At 42.3% G+C, this 23,332-nt stretch overlaps 2 protein-coding genes across 2 annotated transcripts; one reads left to right on the top strand and one right to left on the bottom strand.

The window, feature by feature from the left end:
* The first annotated feature begins 730 nt into the window (after positions 1–730).
* LOC113026141 (protein asteroid homolog 1-like) lies at positions 731–5,028 on the top strand. Its single transcript, XM_026174604.1, has 4 exons — positions 731–1,915; positions 2,022–2,226; positions 3,353–3,518; positions 3,599–5,028. Exons 1-4 carry the CDS (start codon positions 731–733, stop codon positions 4,212–4,214), a joined length of 2,172 nt encoding a protein of 723 aa, XP_026030389.1. The 3' UTR covers positions 4,215–5,028.
* Positions 5,029–6,413: 1,385 nt separating this feature from the next.
* Positions 6,414–11,695, bottom strand: LOC113026142 (solute carrier family 25 member 46-like). Its single transcript, XM_026174606.1, has 8 exons — positions 10,839–11,695; positions 10,126–10,168; positions 9,608–9,665; positions 9,354–9,431; positions 8,690–8,790; positions 8,535–8,591; positions 8,350–8,407; positions 6,414–7,510 (listed from the first exon to the last, which is right to left on the bottom strand). Exons 1-8 carry the CDS (start codon positions 11,101–11,103, stop codon positions 6,914–6,916), a joined length of 1,257 nt encoding a protein of 418 aa, XP_026030391.1. The 5' UTR covers positions 11,104–11,695; the 3' UTR covers positions 6,414–6,913.
* Between the last annotated feature and the right edge of the window lie 11,637 nt (positions 11,696–23,332).

Here is a 23,332-nt window from a genome sequence, read left to right as displayed (position 1 = left end):
TTTTCGGAGGAAAACACGAACACGGTGTACAGTCGAGTCTTAATAGCTTACTTACAACTGGGCTCGTCAGGCTCTCTTCTTGGCTGAAGTGGTTATTATTATATTTACATGCTTCCAGCTCCCGTTTTTCCTCGATGACAGCTCGTACCTTTCCACTCCCCCTTTTCTCCCTCCCTCCTTACGCTCACAGACCCATAACGTGTATGGCAGTCCATTCTCCCTGCAACACGGACTACACTGCCCATGATGCTACATTCTTTAGAGCTATGCTTGTAGCATTCTGCCTGTTAGCTTAGCACAACAACAACAGCAACGAAAAGGCGCTCTCTCACCCAGGAAACACACAGTCGCAGAGAGAGAGAGAGCGTCGCCCTGTAACCATGGCAACCGCATGCCGCCTGGAACAAAGAGCGTAGCTGTCAAACAAAACCCAAACAGTCCTGACAAAATGAAACAGGAAAGTACCGCAGTGTAATCCATTTATTTCAACAAAGTAACTGTATTCTGAATACCACCTTTTTAAACGGTAACTAACGGAATACAGTTACTCATATTTTGTATTTTAAATACGTAACAGCGGTACATGTATTCCGTTACTCCCCAACACTGGGTGTGACAGTTTCTGTGTGGGTGTGTACCTATATGTTGTTTCCATAGGTACATAAAAATCTACAGACACAGAGGCAAAACCACAATAAGTACGGCTCGCCTTCATACTCTTCAAGGAATCATGGGGATTTCAAAGTTACAGAGAATGATAGATGATTTGTGTTTCTGTGAAGAGGTTAAAGTAGAAAAAACAAGTCTCATTATTGATGGTGCAGCTCTTTATTATTGTTTGTATTATAATTCTGATCCAAAGCTGGACCAGCGCTGTGGAGGAGATTATCCTGGATTTAAAGACGATGTCTGTAAGTTCTTTGAGGCTTTGAAGAACTGCGAAGTCACTCCATACATCTTCTTGGATGGAGCTGCAGGATCAGAGAAGCAGAAAACTCTTCATTCGCGTCTAAAGCGTAGACTAGAAAATGCAAAGACAATAGCAGAGAGTGAGCCTGACGCTGCACCACAAGGATGTAACGTCTTACCACCTCTGGTAAAAGATGTCTTCATAGAAATCTTGAAGGAGAAAGACATAGAGTTTAAACAGTGTTTAGGAGAGGCAGACCCTGAAGTTGTTTCTGCTGCAAATCAGAAACAATGTGCTGTGCTGTCCCATGACGCAGATTTCTGCATCTATGATGTGAACAAAGGTTTCCTTCATCTTGACAACTTTGAGTGGAAAAGAAAGAAGGATGGCAAGATTCCTGCTAAGCTCTACACACGTTCAAAGTTTTGTGAGCATTTTAAATTGGACCCTGCTCTCATGCCAGTCTTTGCTTCAATAGCAGGAAATGATTATTCAATATTAAAAGACAATGGTACCTTTGCAAATGAATCATCTTCATCTGGTGAGTACAGGATTAAAAGACTGGATGGTATACTCAGGTTTTTAAGTAAAGTGAATCTGCATGGTTTGAACGACTCACAGAAGAGAGAACGTGCTCTGAGTCAAGCTTTAAGTCATGTTGGTAAAGAAGAAAACCAAACTTTCAAACTCTCCATTCAAAAGTATGTTCAACCAGAAAAAACAAGTTCTGAGTTGCCATCATGGGTGAGTAAAAAAGTTGAGCGTGGAGAAATCACCACTTTCGTCATAAGTGTTGTGGATCAGAAGACAATGATGCTGCCTGTTCTTGTGGAGGACTTTTCACAGCGCAGTAGTTACACAGCTGCTTACCGTATCAGACAGTACTTCTATGGACTGTTAATTGGAGGTCAGATGTGCACTGAATATGACAGGGATAGAGAAGAGATCAAAGACAAACGTGTCCCATCCATAGGGAAACAACTGCAACTAGAGCATCTGCATAAGGTACTGAGGTTAATCATGAAATATGTGTTTAATTACTCTGACAGGTCATAGATGTGTTTCTGTGGTACATGTGAGCATCTTGTCTGTGTGGTACCTTTCTGTGCAGGCTCCTGAGGGTTTGCGTCGCAGAGTGTTTGAAGAAGCTCTGCAGGTTCAGACTTCAGCCTTAGAAAACATCCCCGACCAGCTGAAGCTGCCAGTCTGTGTGACTGTTTTCTGGTTTAACAACTTAAAGCTTGGCCAAAAAGCTGAAACTGTCCACTGCCTCCACGCCCTCCTGCTGGGGTTTGTGTGTGATCGTGATGGTCCAGGTAAGTCTCTGAGCTCACTGAGCAACATGACTGATATTTTACTAGCAAATACATGGAAATATGTGTAAATCAGTATTTTCACTCATTACTTTATTAGTAACACTTGTGATACGCCTGCTATTGTTTTCACTCCTAATTAGTGTTGTTGTTTATTTTGTTCTCTTTGTGTCTGTCATTGAAGTGGACTAATTATTAGGAACATCTAAATGTGATTCAGCCCAAAAAGCATCAAAAATAATATAAAAGTGTGAAATAAGGTGAGATGCATGTTTCAGTTTAAGTGGTCCCAATATGACCTCGATGATATAAGAGAGATAAGACTTTATTGATCCCGTGGTGGGGAAATTTGTGCATTACCTCAGCTCAGGTACGGATAGCAGAAGAAAAATTGAAAAAAATACAAATAAAATATAAACAAATACAAAATAAGTAAGATAATACGCTACATGCAATGGTTGCATACACAGTATGTGATTATGGATGGAGGGTTGTGGAAATATGCAAGTAACTATTCTACCACTACTATTACTATGTAAGTAATAATATCATTGAATGAGGAGGAAAATACATTATATTTATACATTATATTTATACATTATATTTCATAGATTTTGCTAATAAAGTAGACATCTACATGACATCATAACCTGAGCAGAGTTAGATTAGGCTTAGTTTGTCTCTCAGACTGGAGAGATGGTTTTAGAGACAGCTGAATGAAAGTCACAGGTCTGCAAGCATCACACTGTTTTCAAGCCAATATGTCCCACTGCTGATTGAAAGGAACAAAAAGGAAATCAGCGTTCATTATTCTGCTGTAACTCTGTGAAACATAGTTTATTAGCTGTATTTCTTATAAATTGGCATTTTGTTACAGTTTCACAAAGACAGTTAAGTCTGAACATTTAAATTTTACAGTTATCTACATAATTACATTCTTTATGGTTAAGGAAGTGGGTCCACATAGACTATTTATACAGAGGATATTTCCCTGCATGTTACAGCAGGTTATAGTCTCTTTGAAAGCAGTCAGCAGATGGACTGTAGTCAGAGTTCCTGATGCTTCCACACAAACTGCTGCTGGTCTCTGGTTCTGTGTCACTGAAACTTTGTCTTATTTTGTCTGTAGAGGACGAGTTTGAGAGGAAGATGAAAACTTTAAAGGATGCAGCTATCAGGAGGAAATGGCAGCCCCGTGTGGCTCATGCTTTCAGCCAATGGCTGTGCTGCATGAGGCAGAGCCTCCACCTGAACCAGCTGCTGTGTTCCCCTCTACCAGAACCTCAGTGTGCCCGGTAAACACCAGACCAATGATGCGCTCCACAGATGTGTAACACACTTCATCAACTTTAACTGAGATTTTCTGCTTTGTCAGGCTTTACTGTGGACCTCTCCTTCATCGGCTGGCAGATGAAGAGACGTTTGAAAAACTACTGAAAACACTGAGAGGAAAAAAGAAGAAATTATATCAGGATTTAAAGACCATTTTTCATCTACTCGCACGGAAAAAAACTCTGGTTATCGGCGACTCTGTTCTTAAAGATGTGGACCCAGAGATTCCAGCAACTACACTCACATACAGATCAGGGGCCACAGCAGGCGACATTGAGGCTAAACTGAAACTCCTGGCTCAGGATGAACATAGATTTGATAAAATTGTAATTCATGTCAGCAATAACGACATCCAGAATCATCAACTGGAGGTCATAAAACCTAAAATTGAGTCGGTGTGTAACTTTGCAAAAACGATGTCGGATTCTGTAGGTTTCTCTGGTCCCCTCCCCAGTCGAACCAATGCTCACATCATTAGAAGCCTGTCATCGTTTAACTGCTGGCTGTCTAACTGGTGTCCAGAAAACAATGTAGGCTTCATAAATAACTGGAAAATGTTTGGGTTAAAACCTGGTCTCATTGAGAGCAACCACATCTATCCAACTCGCGAGGGTGCAGATCTCATTTCTAGAAAACTGGCCAAGTTTATTCTGAGTTAAAAACAGAAAGCTGAGGTGTTTTCAGTGTTACATTATTATATTAGATAGTCTGACTCACCTGGTGACGTTCTCAGTCTAATGCACATTTTAAAGAAACAGCAGATGTTTTCTATTCAACACAAATGCTCTTTGACAATGAAAGTTAAGAACACAGAGAAATGCAGTGATGCAGGTTCGGGAGCGACGGCTTCCTCACCTCTTTTCTGCTTTTGTCTTTTGGATAAACATGATGACATTTTAAAAACTGAAAGTAATGCATGAATAAAACTTGACCCTACCTCTAAATTAAATACATTAAGTAGAAAAGAAAAAGTAAACCAGTGAAATATAGAAGCAGGCTATCGGTTTGGTTTGTTTTATAACTGAACTGAATGAAAGTGGGCTGACGAAGAGGAGTCTTTGAGCAGCCGGAAGCTGAAGAAAGCAGGACGATGTGTCTAACAAGCAGCAGCTGAGAGAGGAAGCGGAGGAACACATCAATGTTTTATCAGAGTCTGTCTATTATTTGTTCTTTGCTGTAACAAGAGACCGAGGTGGACATATTTAGCAGGTATTGTCTAACAACACATGATTAGCACAGGAAGTTAATTCACTGCAGTTTTATTTATATAGCCCCAAATCACAACAGTCGGCTCAAGGAGCTTATTTTAAGATAAAGAAAATGCTTTAATGTTCATGAAAGGATGAAGATATTTAATGTGTTTGTTATAACAGCTTAATTATCATTTGTGCCTGCAGTGTGACCATGCAGTGGTCCACAAATCTGGAATAATTTTCAAATCACTTCAAAAACATTAACATCTTTCTCTTCAAATGCAACACAACAGTTGCAACAAAATCTTTTAAATATAATTGTATATTTTATTATATAATGCAAATTATGAATACTGTAAAATATGTCTGATTTTGAAAGAATTTTTCTTGTGATAGAGTACTATTATTTCTGTCTACATATACTGGATTATATATACTGAATTTTTATCATTATTGTGTTTTTCTGGATCATTTAGTGATTTAGCTTGGTGTTATAGTTTACATATTTAAAAATGTAGATGTATTTTTCTGTATATTATCTCAAGTTTTGGGCCAAATAACTATTACAACCAAATAACTCTACAAATAACTACCTTATACGTTATGATCTTGAAATTCGTATTTCATTTGTGAATAAACGGAAACTGTTTCTCAGAGACTTTTCCGTCAGTTTCTGAATTTATTGTCAGGCTTTTGCTTGTATGTCGCAGCACTCTGCAAATTACTTTTGAATAAAGTTACACAGATCAATAACGAGTTTGTTCCTGTTCCATGTGAACTATCCAGATAAAGCTGGAGGTTAAGAATAAAGCATTGGTGATGTTTTCCTCTCATCTCCTTAGTCCTGTTTGGAAATAAAGAGAATCTCAGACAGATGCTTATTTTCACCCCAGTTAAAGTATCTGTATTAAAAGTCAATCCACATGTTTTCTCTGTATTACTGTAAAGTCTTTAGAATCAGAATCAGAATACTTTATTGATCCCTGGGGGAAATTATTTTTTGTTACAGTGCTCCGTTTTAAACCAATATTAAGACAAGACAGACAATACACTAACTAAGAATAGTATAATATATACATATATATACATACATAAGTCACTCATAAATAAATAGTTGGAAAAGAAACATGTGTAGCTGTAGTAGCAAACAGTGTGTTACACTTTAATATAAAGCGCTTTTAGGAAACTTATATAAATATAATCGAACTGAACTAAGGGCTCTACAGGGAAATGCTTTACCTTACTGTAAACAGCTTCACCTTGTGGAAGAACACAGTTATTACAACCAGTAACGCTGCAGTCTCCACCGGTCAGGTTATTATCTGCAGCTGAAAACATTGAAGCAGACTTTAGAAAGTACCCCTGCTACCTGTGACACGTACAGGAGCCTCTGTGATGGTTTTTCTCACGTCTCAAATGTCTGTCCTCCACCTCTGAGCAAGAAACCCTTATCATGCTGAGGGAGATCTCTGCTCCTGACATAAGGAGAGAAGAGGCTGCAGGAGTTTTTACCTTCACAGTGCTGTGACACAGATGCAGTCACATTTTTAAAACTTTCAAAATAAGTCAGAAAAGTTTGAAATTTCTTCTATGAAACTTAAAAAGCTGAATTTCAAAATAATCCAAATTAATCCATTTAAAAATGTTTCAAAAAGAAGAAAAATGTCAAATTAACATTGATTTATTTCACATTTAAACATTTACAGACACCATTACACCTTACACCAGCTTAAACAGACACTTATTTTGAAAAGCCAGGCTCATCTCATCCAAGTATCGCTTTAGAGACCAATCGATCAGAAATAATTTAGTCTAAATCTACACTGAACTTTTTTAATTTTTTTTTTACAACTTTATACAAAAACATCTGTTTACATGTTTGTTTGTATATCAGTAGTGGGTGACCAATCAGCTGTCAGAGCTGAACAAAAACACAGGAAGTGATGCTCAGTTTACGTGAAGGAAAACAACTGCCACCACTGTTTGTCCAAACATAAGCAGGAAGTGACATCATTGGGGAGGAGGTGACACAATCTGGTGATTCTTAGTGGTTGCTAGGTAACAGGACTCAAGTGCTGATGTCGTCACACGAGCAGGTCTTTTTCGTCTCATTTACAAGATGAGAAATGTCCTGTTGTCATGACAACAGTCTCTGTAGTAACAACCTAGCTGGCCTTGGCATCTAGCAGCAGCACCCTCATCAGCGTCCTGGCGGCGGCCAGCAGCGCTCCGTGCAAAGCATACTGGGCTACCAGCACGCCAAAACCTCGGTAGAAGCCAGCCCCGCCCTCCTTGCGGCTGATGGCGTGCAGGCAGTCAGAGAAGCCATCATACTGCGTGTTTACGGGCACTACCAGCGGGCTCCCGCCATTTCCCACCGCGACCACTCCATCGGTGGCATCAATGATGGTGCGCGTACCCTGCAGAGCCAGGCGATGTAGCACCGTCTCAAGAGGAAACAACACCACGTCAGCTACCAGAGAACCCGCCCAAGATGCCGCCAGCTCGGGGAAGTAGGCATCCAGTGGATTGGATGGTTCTGCCCGCTGCTTCTTGCTACGCTGGTGCAGCCACAGCACCACCCGCTGGATGGAGGTAGCCACGGCATAGCGCAGAATGGCATGCAGCGCAGCGGGAAGCAGCAGGCATCTGAGAGGAAGCAGGCGACGACTGTGAGGTGCGCCGACACCCAGCAGTCGAGCAACACCCTCACGGACGCAGTCCAGCAGGCCAGAGGACGACTCATCCCGCACAATCTCGCTCTGAAGATGGAGAGAGGAACACAGGTCCGATCAAATGATCAATTTAAAAAAAACAACAACAACAACAAAAAAAAAAAACCACACACACACACACACACACACACACACACACACATCCAGCTAATCATTGCTCTAAATCAGCGGTTCCCAACCCCCGGGCCTCGGACCGTGAGTGAGTCGTTTGGTGCCGGGCCACAAGAGTTGAGGCTCAGGTGTGAAATGTATAGTTTTAAGGGTTTTTATCGGTTTTCAGCGTTATTTTGTTATCGTTTTTATCGTTAACTCGTTTTCCTGGGTCTTTTCACGTGTGTTATGAATAAATCTTCTTTTTTTCGGTACCGGTACTAGTTTTATTTTATTGTATTTATCCGCGACACCTTAAAGGCCGGTCCGTGAAAATATTGTCGGGCATAAACCGGTCCGTGGCGCAAAAAAGGTTGGGGACCGCTGCTCTAAATGACTGAACAGCAGGTCATCTAACAGCTGCTCCTCAGCTTCCTGTTTGTGTGACATCATCATGCTCTCGTTGTTTCAAACAGGAGCCGTGTGGCTGATGGCGTCATCAATCTCACACAACGCTGGTAAGGTGTTGGAGAGATTATGCACCACTTTATGTGATCTCATGGCAGTGAAGGCATAAACCAACATCAAAAAGCCGCAACAACACCTCACTCTCATTGGTTGCTCTGTGAGTGATGTCATGAACAGAGAAAGAGGTTCTGATCTAGACCACTAGTTGGTAAACCTCATCATGTGATAAAAGGAAAGCTAATGAGCTGCTGCTAACTGACTGCTGTCATAAAAGAGGCATCGCTATTCAATAAACAATAATCAGTGACCTGCACGGTCTCAATGAGGCTGGCACAGTAAAATGGAAGAGCGACGACTGCCGTTAATCTGCAAGAGAGAGAGAGAGAAAGAGGAGGCGGGGTCAGTTTGTATCTCAGTCTCTGTTTAACAGCAAAAAAAAAAAAAAAAGAAAAAGAACTGACAGGTAAGAAGATGAAGAAGAAGAAAAACTGACCCTTTAAGCAGCAAATGCCCAGCCACCTGTTTCCAGCTGCACCTGTGAGGAAGCTCCCTTCACGCACACACGCACACACACACACACACACACACACACGTCAGAGTGACGTTGTACAATACTGTATCCATGTGCTAGTGGGAGCAGGTGGTTACCGTGGCAGTGGCGTGAACTCGCTGATGATGCCCTCGGCTCCGAGCGTAACACCATGAACGATGAATGTGCTGCCCATCCCCTTCCACAGAGCCTTCACACCCTGATCAACACAACATATTAATCACCGACAACATAATAACACAATTTATATCCTGAAGTATAAATGCGTGTGGACAGGCCGACTCAGGTTAGTGGGAAGAAGCCGGAGTAGATCAGTAGAAGTGCCCCCTCCATCATCAATAATTAAGTCTCTATTTTTATTCTTTTAATGTTTATCTATGAGTTTTCATATTGTATTTATAATAAATACATTATACTGTATTATTATTTATTTAGATTATTCTGATCAGTTGTAAACCTCCATATTGTATCTGCATTTACTATTTTGCAATATTTAAACTTTTTAAACTTATTTGTAAATAATGTTAAAATACTTTCATTTTCCATTTTAATTTTAATATATTTAACTTTGTATTATTAAAAGAAATATTCTAAATGTCATTATGTCCAAATACATTTAGATTTTCCTATTTGATTAATATTTTTATACTGCTTTTTATACAAATATAATTATCATAATTTATAAGAAACAATCAAACATATTCAAAATGATCTTTTTACATATATTTTTATTCATCTTTGGGTTTTAGTGTGTCCCGTTACCTGAGCTTTGGTGATGCTGTACATTACAGCGACAGCGCTGAATGGAGTCAGGTGATAACACCGGGCGTGGTAGTTCACCTGATGTAAACAGCCAATCAGAGTGCAGCAACAGAAAGAGGAAAATAAAACATTTAATGTCTCAAAACGCACAAAAATGAAATAAAAAAGTTTCTCCCACAGCGTTAATAAAAGTATTTTAATCCATAGCCATCATTATTTATGGATCATTTATTGATAAGAAGGTGAGGTCATACCTGGCACTGTCTGCGGAACACAATGCAGGGGTGAGAGAGGACGTTCTCTGTGAACAGACTGAGTGCACACACACACACACACACACACACACACACACACACACACACACACGTTTTAGTTAGAAACCCCCTGACTTCTCCAAACTCACACTTCAGCCTGTTTTTGGGATGAAAGTGTCAAAAAGTAAAACATCTCGCTTTTTGGTTGTCACTAATGGCGAGCACTGACACAGTCTCGTCCCTTTTTTGCTCTCATTTTTCCCTGTGATTAGAACCAAAATCACCACCAGCATCTTTGACTCAACAGTGGAGACTTTTGTTGCAGTGAGTCGCTGAAACTAAATGAAGCTTCAGCTTCAGTGGAAACACTGAGAACAGAAAGATGTGTGATTGTTCCCAACCATGGAGTCCAAACAGTTCAGACTGAATAAACTCATTCAAGCTGAATATTGGTCCACATGCAGTGACTCGGTCCGAGCCTCTGCTCATCTTGAAACCATGAGAAACGATTTCCTCACCTGACGAATCCAACCCCGAAGCCAGCGAATCGATTCAGCTGCTCTGCAACGACAAAAGCAAACAAGATAAACTCGCACAGTGCAGGACGTCCATAAATAAAATCAATAACGGCTTTATTCACATAAGCTACCAAACAGTCTGCTGTCTAGTTCATTCATCACCGAGGATGATTCCACTGTTTTAATAACTTTTAACTCCAATAAAGTTAGTTAATAAGTAGTAAACTAAACATAGCACAACAAACACAAATTACAGAAAGCTGCCTTTGAGAGTTCAGGCGGTGCTGCAGAATAAAGCTGCTCATACCAGATATTTACTGTCAAGCTCGTTGGAGTTAGACTCTGTTTTGCGTTACTTACTGTATTTCCAGGTATGTTTGCATGTTTTAACACATCTTTGCATTTTGCGTTTCCCATTTTGGGAAATGATGGGCGAGTCAAAATTTTACTATATTACTGTATTTACTATTTGTGCATTTTGTTAGCCAACTGGCTAATATAATTAGCCTTCTAGTTAACTAGCCGCTAGCCCAGTCCGTTTATTACATAATTACTCTGAGCTTGATTAGCTTGTGCGCTAGCTTCCGGTTAGCATGCATGCTGACAGGTCATCGGCGCCTATCAGACCATTATCTCTTTAGTTGGCCAGCTCTGGCTCCATCCTGTCATTAGCCAGCTAGACTAGGTGACTCTGAACCTGCACAACAACCTACCAGCGGGGGGCCTGCTGGGATTTGGAGCTTCCCAGCCGCTTGCAGAACCTGCGATCTCTCCCGGGGCGTCATCGAACAGAGGTGTCCGCTCTCCAGGGTGCAGGTTGCGGCTGCCCGGGATGTCGGGCGGCGTGGTGACCCAGTGGTGGAGCTGCGGTTCGGCGGGGGCTCCGGCGCTCCGAACCGGGTAGCCCGCTCCGTACAGCGGGTCATCCCGGCCACGGTACCCGAGCCCGTCGAAGCTGTCCGGCCGCCTGGAGGCCATGTCAGGGTCGGAGCGAGTGAGGGGGGCGACACTGATATCCGGCTAGCAGAGCTCAGGGGAGCGCATCAAAGTGTGCACGGACAGAAGACACGGTTTAATGGAGAACCTGTAACGACCTAATCAACCCGACCCACACCAAAACATCCACCTGTCACCCGGAAACACTTCTTTTTCTATACTTTGTATACCGGCTGACTGCTCGTGCTGCCTCCTACAGGCCATCAGAGAGTGGTGAACCCTAGCTGGGTTATGTCTTTCTGCACGCTCAAACGTTTGTGCTGGTTTGTGTTGCACAAACTTTCGGTTCAAGTGACTTCTTTAGTCTCAGCTGACTGCAGGTTTTCACAACCTTATGGAACTGACCTCACAGCCCATTGTTCATTTAGTAGGCTAGTTTCACTAATTGGAAATTATTTCACTTGTAGCACATAAGCACAGTGTGTATAAGGAAAGAACACAAACACACAACAAGAGTTGAGCAGATTTGTGAAAATGTGAAATACCTGCAGTGGTGTCAAAATGGAACCTGAAATTTTCCCTTTAAAAAAAAATCCTCAGAGAGCTGCAGGAGCTGTACCGTTGTATCTAAAGCTGACAGATTATCATATCCAGGTAAAATAGTTTGATTAATCTGTAAGTTTTTAGCTAGTTTTATGGTTAATTTCAGGAACTGAATCATTGGTGATCAAATATACACATTTATTATAGCTAGAAAAACTAAATATATCTTTCAAATTTAAAATAGAGCATATATATATATATATATATATATATATATATATATATATATATATATATATATATATATATATATATATATATATATATATAATAGATATCTGACTATTTTACAGGATAGACAATATAAACATATTTAAAATTAAAGGAATTGAAATGTACATTGTGCCTTGGTTTAGTGTCTGGAAGAGTCCTGTCTCAGTCAATTATAGATGATGTGAGAGGGCGGGTGTGTGTGTTTAGGGCACGGATGGCTTGGGGATAGAAGCTCCTCTTGAGTCTCTCTGTCCTTGTCCGGAAGATGCGGAACCTTCTACCAGATTGCAGAAGTTGGAACAGTTTGTTGCCAGGATGAGACGGGTCCTTCAGTATCTGCGCTGCTCTAGTCCGGCATCTCCTGGTGTAGGTGTCCTGAAGCGGGGGGAGAGCAATCCTGCAGCAGCGTTCTGCTGTACGGATCACTCTCTGGAGAGCTTTTTGGTCCTTCACACAGCTGTTCCCAAACCACGATGTCATGTTCTGTGTGAGGATGCTCTCCACAGCGCCTGTATAGAAAATCCTGAGGATCTTTGGAGAGACCCTGAACTTCCTCAGTTGTCGTAGGTGATACAGGCGCTGCCTAGCCTTTTTGGTCTGGACCTGAATGTGGGCAGCCCATGTCAGGTCTGAGGAGATGTGGACACCAAGATACTTGAAGGACTGCACCCTCTCCACTGGAGCTCCATTGATGATAATGGGCTTGTAGTCTCTGTGCTGACCCCTTCTGAAGTCCACCACCAGCTCCTTGGTCTTGCTGACGTTCAGCTGGAGGTGGTTGTCCTGGCACCACGATGCCAGATTCTTCACTTCATCCATGTAGGCCGCCTCATCGTTGTTGGAGATGGCACCCAACACCACTGTGTCGTCAGCAAACTTCACAATGGTGTTGGAGCCATGGGTGGCCACACAGTCTGAAGTGTAGAGGGAGTAGAGCAGTGGCGAGAGGACAGATCCCTGAGGTGTTCCTGTGTTGATGGTGATGCTGTTGGAGAAGCACCTGCCCACCCTCACCACCTGAGTTCTGCCAGTGAGGAAGTCCAACACCCATGCACACAGACGGCTGTTAAGAGTCCCAGATCCCTCAGCTTTGTGAACAGTCTGCAGGGCACTATTGTGTTAAACGCTGAACTGTAATCAACAAACAGCATTCGCACATAGTTACTCTGTTTCTTGTCCACGTGGCTGAGAGTGGTGTGTAGGACGTGGGCGATGGCATCCTCTGTGGATCTGTTGGATCTGTAGGCGAACTGCAGCGGATCTGTGGTGTCTGGGATGGAGGAGGAGATGATGTTCTTCAGCAGCCTCTCAAACACCTTCATTACTACTGAGGTCAGTGCAACTGGCCGGTAATCGTTCAGGGATGAGGGTTTGCTGTTCTTGGGCACAGGGATGATGGTGGATCTTTTGAAGCATGTGGGGACCACAGACTTCGCCAGGGACTCGTTGAAGATGTAAGTGAACACACCTGCTAGCTGGTCAGCACAGCAGCGCAGCAGACGGCCGGTGATGCCGTCTGGCCCCGCCGCTTTCCTTGTGTTCACTCTCCTCAGTGCCGCTCGGACGTCATGCTCCGCGATGCTGGTCACCGGTCTCTCGCTGATGACGTCACTGTCCTCGGTAGTCAGGCGGTAGATAGCATTAGCCGCCTGGCTAACCTCAAAACGGGCGTAGAACCGATTCAGCTCGTTGGTGAATGCAGAGTCGGCGTTGATCGGCGCAGTGTCCCTGGCTTTGTAGTCCGTAATGGTGCGTAGTCCGTGCCACATACTCCGTGTGTCGCCCTGGTGGAAGCGGGACTCCACACGTTCCCGGTACCTGCGTTTGGCATCTCTCACCGCGCGCCGCACGCCGTATGAGGCCGCTTTGTAGGCGCTCATATCGCCAGTGGCGAGACCCGCGTTGTAGGAGGTGGTCCTGGCGTTTACTGCAGTGCGGATCGATCTGTCCATCCACGGTTTCTGGTTTGGGAATGTGGTGACTCTCGCAGTGGGGATAATCTCCTCCGCTAGCATATTGACGAAGCATACTGCTACTTCCGTAAACTTGTTGATGTCGACTGCACATGCTCTGAACATGTCCCAGTCTACGTCGTTGAGTGCGTCCTGTAGCGTAGCTTCTGATTGGGCAGTCCACCGTTTTACTTCCTTCGTGGTCACGTCTTCCCTCCGTATGCTTTGTTTATACTGGGGAATGAGGAAGATGGCGTTGTGGTCAGACTTCCCAAAAGCCGGGTGTGAGACAGCTTTGTAGCCCTGCTTGTATGGCGTGTAGCAGTGATCCAAAATCCGATCCCCTCTCGTTGGACACGAGACATGCTGGTAAAAGTTTGGCATGACTTGTCTGAGGTTCGCTTTGTTAAAGTCTCCTGCTACAATGAGGGCTGCGCCCGGGTCCTTGTTTTGAAGCCAGCTCAGCACATCATGTAATTCGGACAAAGCCATACCTGTGTCCGCTTGGGGTGGGATGTAGACCGCCGTGGCGATGACTGAGGTGAACTCACGGGGCAGATAGAAAGGGCGGCACTTAATGCTCAGGAACTCCAGATGTGGCGAGCAGCCGCTGGAGAGAGTAGAAATGCTCCTGGCATCACACCACTTTCTGTTTACCATGAAACACACTCCTCCACCTTTGGTTTTGTTCGACTCTGCCGTTCTGTCCGCACGGAGCACAAAGAATGAATCCGACGGAGTTACGGCCTGGTCCGGCACGGTGGGGGACAGCCATGTCTCCGTGAAGCACAGAATGTTGCAGTCCCTCATGTCACGTTGGAAGGTGACCCTTGCTCTTAGGTCATCGAGCTTGTTCTCCATGGATTGTACATTGGCCAGTAGGATACTGGGCAGTGGTGCGCGATGCGCCTGCTGTCTCAGTCTGTTCCTAATACCAGCGCGTTTTCCCCGGCGCTTCTTTGTTCTGCGCCTCGGATGAGCGGCCCGTCCTTTGTTGTTCTCCGCGCCGCGTAGAATCTCTGGCGGCCAGGAAGGGTCAGGTTTAAAAGTGTCCAAGATTAGATGTGCAACCTTGGCACCGATTCAGTTGATCTTCTTGTGTGTGTGGAAAAATGTCACAAAACTGAAAACAGACTCTTTAATGTTTGAGTTCACAACAAACCTGATTTGCACAGGTAAGGCGTACAACATTGGAGTCTTTTCACTGTGCGTTAGTTTGTTTAATTAAGTGTAAAATTCTGAATGCTTTGATCTCTGAAGATAGCCCATATCGTACCTTAATAGTAAAACTGTTTATGTTGTTCTTTAGCTTTTCCTTAACCAGAGCAGACCTCTGTACTGCAGTGTCCCAGTGCTGGACAGTGTCTTTAACCATGAGGACACCAAGCCTGAATTTCAGCTGAGCTGGTAGTTTCTGGCAGTGCTGCTTAATCCACTGAACCAGAATCGGAAGCATGGATGGGGTGCCCCAATTGAGACTTTTTCTTTGCTAGTTGGCAAGTGGAGCATCCCACAGGCTGCTCTCAGGTGTTAGGGGTGCCTCATTCTAGAGTCTTCTACAGTCCACAGACTCACAGAGGAGGTCGTGGACACCAGGTCTTCCAGATCCCCAAGACCGTCAAAGACATGGAGGTAGTGTCCCATACGTTTGCAGGGCTAGTATGCCTCAGAGTTTTTCTGAAAGCAGCTGGTGCAATCGATTGCTGCCACATCTACATTAAGCCTCTGAGGGCCCATCATCTTACAGGCGGCTTGTGACCATCAGGGCTTTATTGACGCGTACCTGACCAGCCTCAGGTCAGTGTACGAGTCCAGACTGCTCCGCCACAGCCCACTGTGCAGGCAGTCAGTCAGTCTACCCTCCTCAAGGGCATTTTATCTTGGCAGATGGAGTGTACCCATGACTCTAATGTCCATTACGCCTCATCACTCCCTACAAAAGGCAAGTACAAGCTGTGGGAGCCCAGCGCGTCAACAGCCAGGGCACATTCTATTATGAAGACCAGATTCTGAGCCATCTTCCTGCAAGTGCTGGAGGTCATAACAGCATATGCTTCTTCTGCTTCCGTGCTGGTGACATCATGGCCCCGCAGAATGAGCCTGAGAAATATGCAGGAGTGGTTGAGAGGATGGCTGGTTTGGAGGCAGTCAGGGGTTCTCTCTGTCAGAGCAAACTCTCTGCTGTCCTGGAGGAGGTACACCAGAACACGACTACTTTTAACAGGCAAGCTAAAAAATTTAAGTATAGGTTCCTCTTATGTTTTTTTTTAGTGCTTTGTTAACCTGTTTTGTTTGTTGAAGAGTGACTAGTATCCACATTTTTTTGTTTCATCTTAGTGGCAGCCACCGATGGACAATGGAAGGAAGCATCCAAAGCACTCTCTACAGACCACCCGACCAGAAAAGACAAGATACGGGTCTCAGGAGCAGTACAACATCCCTCTCTCTGATCTAGCTTCAGCAGAAACTGCCAGAGACTTCCTGTCCAGGCAAACATCGGGCCTGCTGTGCTATTAAAGTTCAAAGAAACAATCCAGGTACAGGTCAGTCAGATTAATCCTGTGGTCTGCACTATAAATACCTGTACATAGTTGTTTTCTTATCCTGTAAATATTCTTGATTTCTTGTATATATTCTCGTTTTGTTGTTACCTTTTCATTTTCTTCTATTTTATTAATCAGACATTTAAAATGTTCCAAATTATCTTTATGTTATAGATGTAAAAAAAAATTAAATAAAATATGCTGATGACAGTTATCTATGCATCCATCCAAATTCATATTATTGATAACACATATACATGTTTTGTATTTGATTTTTTAAATTGTCCCACTTCTTTTTAGCATGTAAGGGGTGACCTACCCCCATAGGCCCATCTTTTCCAGAATAATAGATAATTTTTTTGACAGCCTGGTAGAAAGAGAAACAATACTGTCCCATATACTGGCTCTCTTGATATCATAATTCAATTTCAATTTCAATTTTATTTCTATAGCACATTTAAAAGTCACAGGTACAACAAAGTGCCCCTGGGCCTAGGGCTCAGTCACTCTGGCACAGCTGGCTGCCGTCGGAGCTCACGGGCACGTCACTGCAACCCCATCTGGCTTCTGCTCCGTGGCTGCTGGGTGAGCCCTCATCTGGGACTCTCCTCAGCTCTTTCCGGGATAGTGGCGCGGCTGCCCCTCTGTTAGTCTTCCTTGGACTCTTGTACTCTGAGGGTCTCTGGATGTCTGGAGCCTGGATCTCCTCCATACCTGCTTCATGCCCTGGAGGACGGGGCTATGGCCCCCCACACCCTCTAGCAGATCATTACATGAAGGAACCTTTTGAATACAAGCGCGCTCACGCTCACAGGTGTGCACACGGATGCTCACACACACAAACTACACCTTTTTTGGCTGCTACCTCAAAGCACACTGTGCGCTGTCGATCCTACGTGCTGCACAATAATATTCCATATTATATATTATATACACATAGATTATCGTGATGATGTTGTTTATTATATCGCTCTCTTTTTTGCTTGTTTTCTCTTCTTTCTTTTTTTTCTCTCTCAACAGGTGATCCAGGTGATATATATATATGTATTTTTTTGTCCCCCCACCTCATTTTTTGTTTTGTGCCCTTTATCACTGTTCCTCTTCCCTGCTGTTTCTTTCTTTCTCCCTTTCCCTTCCACCAGCCATGTATGTCCCATATGTAACACCTGAAAATAAAATAAAAAATAGTAAATAGTAAAAAATAGTTTTATTTTACTTTTATTCTTTTTTTTTTTTTTACCTCATAATGGTATCCTGTCAACGTCACTTTCTTAACACAATGCCTACTAATTTTAATTATTGCAACAACTTGATAATTATTGGTATTTGTACGTTGTTTTTAAGAGAAGTTATTTATTATTCAATGATACTATAAACACATACCTTGTTTTTAATGCTCACAGCTTTGCTCCATATTTAGAGTATGTGGCGCTGTATACTTGACTCACTCCACAAACAAAACGAAATGTTGGGGCAGCATCGAGGTAAATCCTCTATTGAGCTGCCATGTAACACTAATGTAAAAACAGCTGCAGCAACATTTAGTTTCAAAAAAGAAAATCACATTTGTTAAAAAACCTTTTGATAATTTTGGTTTCTAACATCACTCTTACATTAACAATATATTGTTTTACTATTTTCCTTTTCTTCTTTGTCCAGTCTTTGTTAATGCCTGATTTTGTTCACCTGATCCTTATTAATTTGCTTCTCTCTGAGCATTTGCTGTCTGTAAACTTGGTCTTTCTCTAATTGTTACATACCCCTTTTTTTTTTAATCAAAAGGCTGTCAGAATCCCCCCTTTTTTCTTTTCTTATATTCGTTTTGCTTTGTCTTCAACTACATCTGAGATATTTCAATTTATTTACAATTTTTCTGTGAAGAACTCTGTTGAAAACATCTTAAATAAATCCAACCAGCACAAACCCGTCTTTTGGTATTAAAAGATTTATTTATTTTTTTGCTAAAAAAAAAAAAAAAAGAAGAAGAAGCCCGGGGTCAATATTTCCAAATAAAAGGTGTTACACTCATTTTTTTACGTTATTGGATATGTAGGTGTTTCCCTCAAAATGCAAATGTTTTGGTATATTAGAGTAGTTAAATTGCACCACATTTAATGCTCAAGAACAGCATGTCTTTTTGTGCACCCCATCAATAAATGTAAATTTGTCTTAATTTATTTGAAATACCACAGGAGATGTTACCAGAAAATGCTGGAAACATGTTCCCAAACTTTGGTTCTTTGCTGTCCTCAACCTGAGATATTTTTGATACTAGAGCTCTGTAACATGTACTGATAACATTACCCGAAAACCTCAGTGCAACACACTTTTCTTTTTTTTTACTCTACACAGGAACTGCATTGCCCTAATTAAAATATAAATTATTGCTGATGCCTGCTTATATAGGAAAATATTTATTTTGTACACACAGACACAAATCAGTGTTTTGAGATGACCGTATCACAAACTGCCATGATCCTGTGTTAGATGGATTCTCACACCAATGGGGCAAAAATTTCTGCTGCTGCTTGAGTAATTTTATCATTTCTGTGTGTTTTGAGTTTGAGTTTCACCTTAATATCTTTCTTATTGTCGTATTTATTTGGGTGTGCTGAGTGCATTTTGAGCCTTCACAGGAGAGCACGGTCCATTACAAGAAGCTGTTAAGCAAAGTAACAGGTGGTTTCTGGCTGTATGTTGACTTTTTTTAAAGCAGACACGTCTGGATTGTGTGTGTGAGGAAAAACACTCTCTAAAGGTTTGCTTTAACGACATTAAGTGCTGCTGCAGCACGAGCCTGTGAAGGTGAGTAACTGAAGACTGAAGTCTGTTAGGAGGCACGGAAGAGAGGGAGCCCAGAGGCCAGGACGTGGACGTGGACCCAAACACAGATTTGATCATAGGAAACAGCAGTAAGGTAAACGAGGTAAACGTAGTTTAGAAACAACGAACACGAAGCAGAGGCGGCTTGTAACTAACGTGAGGTTAGCTGACGAACGGAGAAGACAGTGAGGGCTCCGACCTATAACGCCACAGTCGCTGGATTCTTGGCTCCCGTGAAGAGATGTTCATTTTCACATCGGAGTTTATTGAAGATTAATGTTGTTGTTTTTTGAGTTTTTGGTTTTTTTAAGTTTGATTCTGTCAGTTATGCCGTGCTGTGATTAAATTAGAACTGGCCTGGTGTGTAAAGTATGCCATGAACACTTTTATGCCTGAGATCATTAAAAGCGATTGAATGATTTATGAAAATATTTTTGTTCCAGCTGTTGCTTCAATTTGACCTTAACACTTAAGCTCACATCTGTGATGGGACACGAGGAGAGGATGTAAAAGTGTGTGCATATGAATGGAGCTCGCTAACTAAGCTAGCTAACATTAGCAGATCTGATGACTCCACTAAATATATATATATATTTTTTTTAAATGAATAAATAAATAAACTAAATGGCTTTTCAGGTGATAACTTCTAGACTGCAAACTGCAGTCTAGAAGTTATCACTTGGTTGGTCTAGATTTTACTCAGGTTCAGTGATGATTTCTTTGCTTTGAACTGATTCCAGCTCTGTTTAATTACAACTATTTAAATGTTGAAGATGAATTTTAACTTTTACAGCCAAGGACAACAAAAGACTAGACTGACTTACAAAAAGTGATGCAGACATTTATTAGCAGTACACAAACTCATGCTACACAATCTGTAGTGAGAGTACCAACAGGAAGAGGCGTAGACAAGACTCCCCCATCTGAAATTGGAGGTCATTCAGCTGTAATCAACCAGTAGGTCCTGCACCATTAAACAGCTTAGTAACAACTGTTGGTTTATAATCTACAGTAATACACAGTGTATTTGTTGTCAGTCAGCTCAGTGTCTGTAAGATCTAACGTAGATTAGTTTAGCATGTTCTGTCTGAGAGATTTCTAAAAAATTCAAACGTACAGCTGTGCTATCACTTCCAGCATAAATGAAGACAGAAAATTAAACAGCAGTGACGTTTGCAGGGTTACTGAAGTTGGACTAGCTGGTATATAATTATGTGCTATGTGATCGCTAGCGACACAGCTATGTTAGCATAACATAAACACAGTGAAGCTGGAGGATGAACGCTAACCTTTTTCAACTAAATAAACGATAACACGAGGGTTCCCGATGGTTGGGGGAAAATGCAATCGCATGGCAGGATGCTGTAAACGGACCAAACTTCGGTCAGGAGAACAACTGAGATGATCCATCCACAATACGAGGTTAGTCATTAATAAACTGCAACAACATGGGAATAGAGAAGCTGCGAGAGAATTCAACATTAATGAATCAATGGTACAGAAGTGAAGGAAGCAAGAAAAATTACATGAATAAAGTCTGACTTATCTGACTGTTTTGTTTTGCTTATTGCGGCTTTTAATTCAGTGCACCTTGTGGTCCGAAAAATACAGTAATGAAAACCCAAAGAAAGTACTGGTGTATAAACACTGAGGATAATAAGAGGCATGTAAAAATCAAACCAAATACTGAGCGTTCAGTCAAGTCTTCAATGTCAACACTGGAAACGGCACCAGGAGGCTTGCACTTCATCCTGTTGTTGCTGCTGAGCCGTGATTCTGTTGCCTTTGAAGTTTTCTGTAAATCAATAGACCACTGACAACAACCACTGTTGTAGAAAAAACTAGCACACCAACTATCAGTCCAACAGATCCATCTGCCTCCCATCTGTCCTCTCTGTGTCCTCCTGGTGGATCTGTAGGTGAGAAATAGGTGTGAGGGACAGGAACGTGATCACTGAAGCACAGACCAGAATCAATTTCCTCTTCAAACTGCACACACTGAACTCAAACTCACCTGAAGGAACAACACTCAGGTTGATGATATTTATGGGGTCAGTCGTCAGCCAAGTTCTCTTCATTCGAGTTGTTTCTGTCCTCTGGATGATACGACACTCATATGTTCCAGCATCACTAATCGTCACATCCTTCAGCACCAATGAGACGTCTCCATCTTTCATCTGGTTATCCTGCAGGTCCACCCGGCCCTTAAAGGATGGATCCTGGTAATCTGGATGAAGTTGGTTGTCCCGGTATAAGATCACATACTCGTCTCTCTTCAGGTCAGGCCTGCTCCACTCTACAACTGAGATCAGGATGTTATTGTTTGGAGCTCGACATGGCAGAGTGACGTTCAGTCCAGACTCAGCTGTGATGTTTTTCAGCTCTAAAAGAGGAAACAACACAAAGTAGAGGGGTTAGAGCAACCATTGTATAACTGCTTGCTTCTACAACAGCCAATCACAGTGAGGAGTGAGACAGACCACTGTTGGGTCAGTGTACCGTGCCTCTGAGACTGTGCTGAGACACAGCAAACTTTGTGGCAGTGGCACATAATGATGAGACATTCTGGACGAGTTGGTTACTGTGGGGTCCAGGTATCGCCTCATGCTACAGGTAATGAAACTGACACTAGCCAAAAGCAAAACTAGTGGGAAAAAACCCAGAAAGGATGAAGAGGGAAAAATGTCCACCTTGTGGTTGCTTCATTGCCTCTCATTCTGTAACAGTCAACCGCAGCAAAACAATACCCGGTGGTGTACGTAAATTATGCATGATGAAGTGTTAAAATTTTGATAGATCAGTCCATAGCACCTTCTTCCAGTCTTCAGTAGTCTATCGGTGGTGTTTCATGCCACAGGCATGTCTCGTTTTCTTATTCTGACGACTTACCAATGGTTTCTTGTTGTAACTCGCTGTGCTTGAAGTTGGGAAGTCTGTCACATAAGCTGTTGACTCCCAGAAACTTGTCTGTTGATTTTTATTGTGGTCTGCCAGACCTCTTCCTGTCTGAGATTCCCCAGGTTCTGAGTGCCCTTTGATGGTGAAGGGAACTGTACCAACTAACACAGTGACTTTCTTTGCAAATTCACTGTAGGAAAGACTTTTAAACCTTATGATGAGTTGTCTGCCATCCATTGTTAATTGCTTTTTTCTTTCTTTTTCTATAGCAACACACAAATTTCTTCAGTACATTACTGCAGTACAACTGAGTACATTAAGGGTATGGTACCTCATTGTGTTCCAACACTGCATTTACAACCCCCTGCCCCCAGCAGACAGACCAGTTTGTAAGTAATCAAGAAAAATTGGGACACCTGTAGCAATTGGTAGCATCGACTTTGAAGGCTTGATCAATCTCTACTGTTGCAGAACAGCTTTAAGTTGTTAAGCTATTTCTTGTTCCCTGAAAAAGGCCTTTTTGTAGGATTCTGAAATAAAAATTTAAAAACTAGAAGAATTTGTGTTCTAAAACATTTTACTAGTAGTGTAAATCAGTGCATACAGATTACAGAACAAAACCATGCCATGGTACAATTAAATATGCAGTCCCCTCATTATAGGTTACTGTGTCTATTCAGTGCAGCCACTGCTGGCCTTTATTCTTTGAACAAAAAGCTTTATTCAATGGAGACTCATTCTGAAAACTACAGATGCTGCAGGCAGTAAAGTTCTTTGGTCTCTGTGGTCAGACATGGAGTCAAAACGTTACAAGGCCACAGACACCACCCAGCCTCGTGTTGCCTTAGCGTAGCGTAGCCTTGCTTTGTGTGTATAACAACCACCACCAGCCTCGTGTCAACACACAAAGAAACTCAGTCATTATGAAAATAATTCTTCAAGAAACAGTATTTATATGTAAAATGGGCGGATACTACTACTTCTATAAACCAAATGTGAATGTTTAAGAAATAACGCTCACCTGCAGAGACAAGCATGACAATGCTGAAAAACCACAAGAACCAGCGGAACAACGCAGATGACTCGGCAGCCATTCTTGTGCTTTCTAGATCAGCTGACTGTATTTTGTTTTATGAGTATGTTATTGTTTTCTGTTAATGCCACAGGCTACTTTAAAAACTAAAGGAATGCCAAAGTCACAAACCACGTTTTCAGCAGTGCGCCGCCATTACTGTTCAG

Source organism: Astatotilapia calliptera, chromosome 7, assembly GCF_900246225.1.
Source record: "Astatotilapia calliptera chromosome 7, fAstCal1.2, whole genome shotgun sequence".
Classification (NCBI taxonomy): Eukaryota; Metazoa; Chordata; class Actinopteri; order Cichliformes; family Cichlidae; genus Astatotilapia; species Astatotilapia calliptera.
The sequence above is the reverse complement of the archived record's forward strand: the minus strand, read 5'-3'. Positions and strand labels throughout refer to the sequence as shown.